General features: G+C 38.9%; 1 protein-coding gene across 1 annotated transcript in view; it reads right to left on the bottom strand.

Moving 5' to 3' along the window:
- Window positions 1–2,260, bottom strand: part of enpep (glutamyl aminopeptidase) — a 15,470-nt gene extending 13,210 nt beyond the window's left edge. The window contains exon 1 of the mRNA XM_016272163.1: window positions 1,045–2,260. Within this exon, the coding sequence (XP_016127649.1) occupies window positions 1,045–1,679 (635 nt within the window). The 5' untranslated portion in view covers window positions 1,680–2,260. The remainder of the gene's footprint in view (window positions 1–1,044) is intronic.
- Between the last annotated feature and the right edge of the window lie 1,236 nt (window positions 2,261–3,496).

Raw genomic sequence — 3,496 nt, 5'->3', positions numbered from 1 at the left:
GGTTGTCAGTCAAAATGACAGTTCTTGCAACATAGGCCTATATATACCCAAGCCAATTTATTATTCTTTCCTTTCTTTCTTAGTGTTTAAAATATTTATTTTGAAACGAATTAATTAATTTCTTAATTAAACAAACACTTACTGGGTGAGCAGGGTAGGCTATGCCCAGCTGATGCAAAGAATAGAATTTATATCTACACAGAAGAAAGCCCTGTCTAGACTCTGCCCCGGTACGAGTTGTGTCGAGCTATTCATTAGCCTGTTTGTTTGATGAAAAAAGATGAAATGTAGTTGCAATAAATGTGTTAAGAATCCATACAACTGCAGCAGCAGAGGACTATTATTCTGCTGCGTGATACTGCAGAAGAACTGATGATGGCACGGTTTGATCTTCGGTTGACCAATCAGCAGAAAGGGGCGTTTAATTCCCACCCACATGTAGAAATCGAATATTCAAGCTGTTTATTAATTGTTCCACCCATGAACGAAAAACGAAAATTTAAGCTGAATTCTCGTTTTTCGGAAAAAAACTAAAAAGGAATTTAGTTTTCAAATTTTTCTACTTTCAATATTAAATAAAAAAAACGAATGATCGAATGATACACGGATTGGAAAACTACGCTAAATCCGATCTGAGCGGTCAGACTGAAACGGATTTCCAGTAATGCGATTTGAATAGGATTCCAAACCCCATACGAATGTAGCTCGAAACGGATTTGCACAAATCGGATTCCATGTAGTTCGTTGCCGTTCAGACTTTTATCTAAACATGATCAGATTTCAATTGGATTTGCGCAGTTTGGGCTGACAGTCTGAACAAGACTTAAATAGACTTATTTTAAAAATCTAATCAAACGGTAGTGTGTATATTTAAACGTGTACTATAAACCGTGGAAGCTTTTAAAAAAAAATGTTTTATAGTTCAGTAAATTGTGACAGTACATACTGTACATACAGTACATACTTTTCACACCTCTTACTGTGCATACTGACTAATTACACCACAAAAATGCATTTCTACAATATAGATGTCTTGATGCTTACTTGGTAACTCCATTCTCCTGATATGTGGTCCTGTAGAAACCAACCAGAGAGCCGTTGAGCCAGCCCTGGAAGTGTAGAGTGAGGACGTAGTGCTCGTCTGGGCCAGTGACACTCAGCTGCTCGGCCACCTCCACAACCACATACTCCTGCGGCTTGTACTCAAAGCATTCCTTCACCCCAACAGAGGTCAAGCCGGACAGGCCGCTGCGCTGTAGAGAGGGCACGGCAGTGACAAAAGTCTCTCGGATGTGGAGCCACAGGTGCTGACTGGGCTGCGTCAGGGTCAGATGGATGGACACGCTCCCGGTGTAGATGTCTGTGTCGAGGTCGGGCTCCAGATGCAGATCGTAATGGAAGGGTACCATGTAGTCAGGTAAGCGGAAGTTGTTCCAGCCGCCGTTTGTGTTGTTGGATGGTTTACAGGGACCCCGGTCATCTGGCGGCATTGTAGGTAACGGTGTTGTGGGTGATGGTGTTGGTTTGGTTTCATCTTCGGATGAGGAGGTCTTCTGGCTCAAACCAACTCCGAGCCCCACGGCAACACCTGTCACGATGACGACGGCGCAGATGATAGCAGCATGCTTGCCTCGGATAAAGTACCGTTTTTCCTTCTTTTCGAATTCCAGGCTTTCCATGGCGAGCCGTCAAAAACAGACTCAAAGTCAGGATGTGTACAGCACTCAAAGTTCAGAAAGTCCGAACTCTCTCTCCCGGTGAACCCAGACACACACACACAAACACACACTTTTATCCTTACACTTCCTTTTGACTCCAAAGAGAGAAAACAGCTGTGTCTGGATTCCCAAATGTGTGGACATATGCAGACCAGCACACACTCACGCAGGGCAGCCTGTGGGAGACACAGAGGTTAAAGCAGGAGTTAAGTTTCACCACAGTCTAAAAAATTGCTCTGATCTCTGTAAGGTCACATCCATGCAGTTGTCAAAACGTCTACGCCGGGACGTGATCCTTAAGCTATAGTGTGGCAAGTCCTCACTCACCAAATCTCACACTGATAACGGTGATACATAGTGGGCAGGGGGTGAATTTGTACCGCCCTTTAGTTAAACATAAATCAAAATATGTTAATAAGCAGTCGAAGGGGAATGATCACAAACAAGCATCAGAGAGAGAAATGTGGGGGAGGGAGGCATAGGTAAGCAGAGTAAAAATGGAAGGAGTTATTATGAGGAGAGGAAGGGGCTTATGGGAGAAAACAGGGGAATGTTACAAAGCTTTTTTTAAGTGGCTAAAGAAATTACATCCAGAATTGAAAATGTTAATTATGAACAATTTTGTCAGACATTAAAGGCTACAACAACTTTAAGTGGAGCTTTAATCACAACATCTTACATTTAAGTCAAGTCATTTAAAGTGACAAATGTCTACTAATCATGTGATTATTAGTTTAAACTTTAGATCACATGCACGGTTTCTTCCTGAATGCAGTTTTATGTAATCGATTATAATAGATGTTTGATTAGAAAAAAGTCTCTAAAGCTCAGGTTAACCATTTTTAAACATCCATACACAGCGAGCAAGGAAATTGTTTGTAAATCCTTTAGAATAGAGGTGCAAAACTTTTTATTCTGTGTAAAAAATTATTTAAATAAAAGAAAGATTATTGATTAAGATTATTATTATTGGAGTACGTAAGAAAATACTATTTTAGTATTTCTAGAAAATGTTATGTTTAATTCAATGTGTCCGTTGTCATTTCTTTGTAATTATTTGTGAAATTTAATAGCAATAGAGTGAATTATTTTTTTTTCTGTGTACGAAGGGCCAAAATTCAAACCTGATTGAGGGCTGTGGGCTGAAAGTAAATGTTGCTTTATATCCAATCATATTTTATTAAAATTGACATTTATTAAAATCAAATTAACTTCTAAAAAAGTTACAACAAAAACATAGTAGAAATGATAATATGCTTCTCTGACAAGTTTTTTTCCCCCTAATACCCCCCCCTTAGGGCATGCCAGGCCAAAACAAGGAGCATCACAGGCCAACTTTGGCATCTGTGCATCAATATAACATTTTAAAGTGAAAATTTGGATAATTATACTTTGGTAATTTGAGCCAGATGTTACTATTTATTGTAGACCTTTTCTAAAAAAAAACATTACAAAAACTGACTATTGCAATCTTGGTGTTGTAGCACTTAGTGCTTTGAGGCTGCTCAGGGCGAATTCTTAATAAACCCACATAGTTTCCCATCATGAATATGGTGTCATATTTTACAGGACTAAAATATGACACCATATTCTGGTGTCATATTCATGTGCTGAAATCAGACTTGGATTTTTTTTTTATAGGAGGGCAGCAATGTAGATATGAAAGAATACGTTATCATCAACGTATTAGTTATCATAATCATACATAATTTGTTATCATCAGTTTGTGAGAAACCTTTATGGTAAAAGGTAAATAATGAGTGGGAACAATGGTGCTA

This window comes from Sinocyclocheilus grahami, unplaced genomic scaffold (assembly GCF_001515645.1).
Source record: "Sinocyclocheilus grahami isolate Dianchi unplaced genomic scaffold, SAMN03320097.WGS_v1.1 scaffold68.1, whole genome shotgun sequence".
Classification (NCBI taxonomy): Eukaryota; Metazoa; Chordata; class Actinopteri; order Cypriniformes; family Cyprinidae; genus Sinocyclocheilus; species Sinocyclocheilus grahami.
This window is presented reverse-complemented; position numbering and strand designations above follow the sequence as displayed.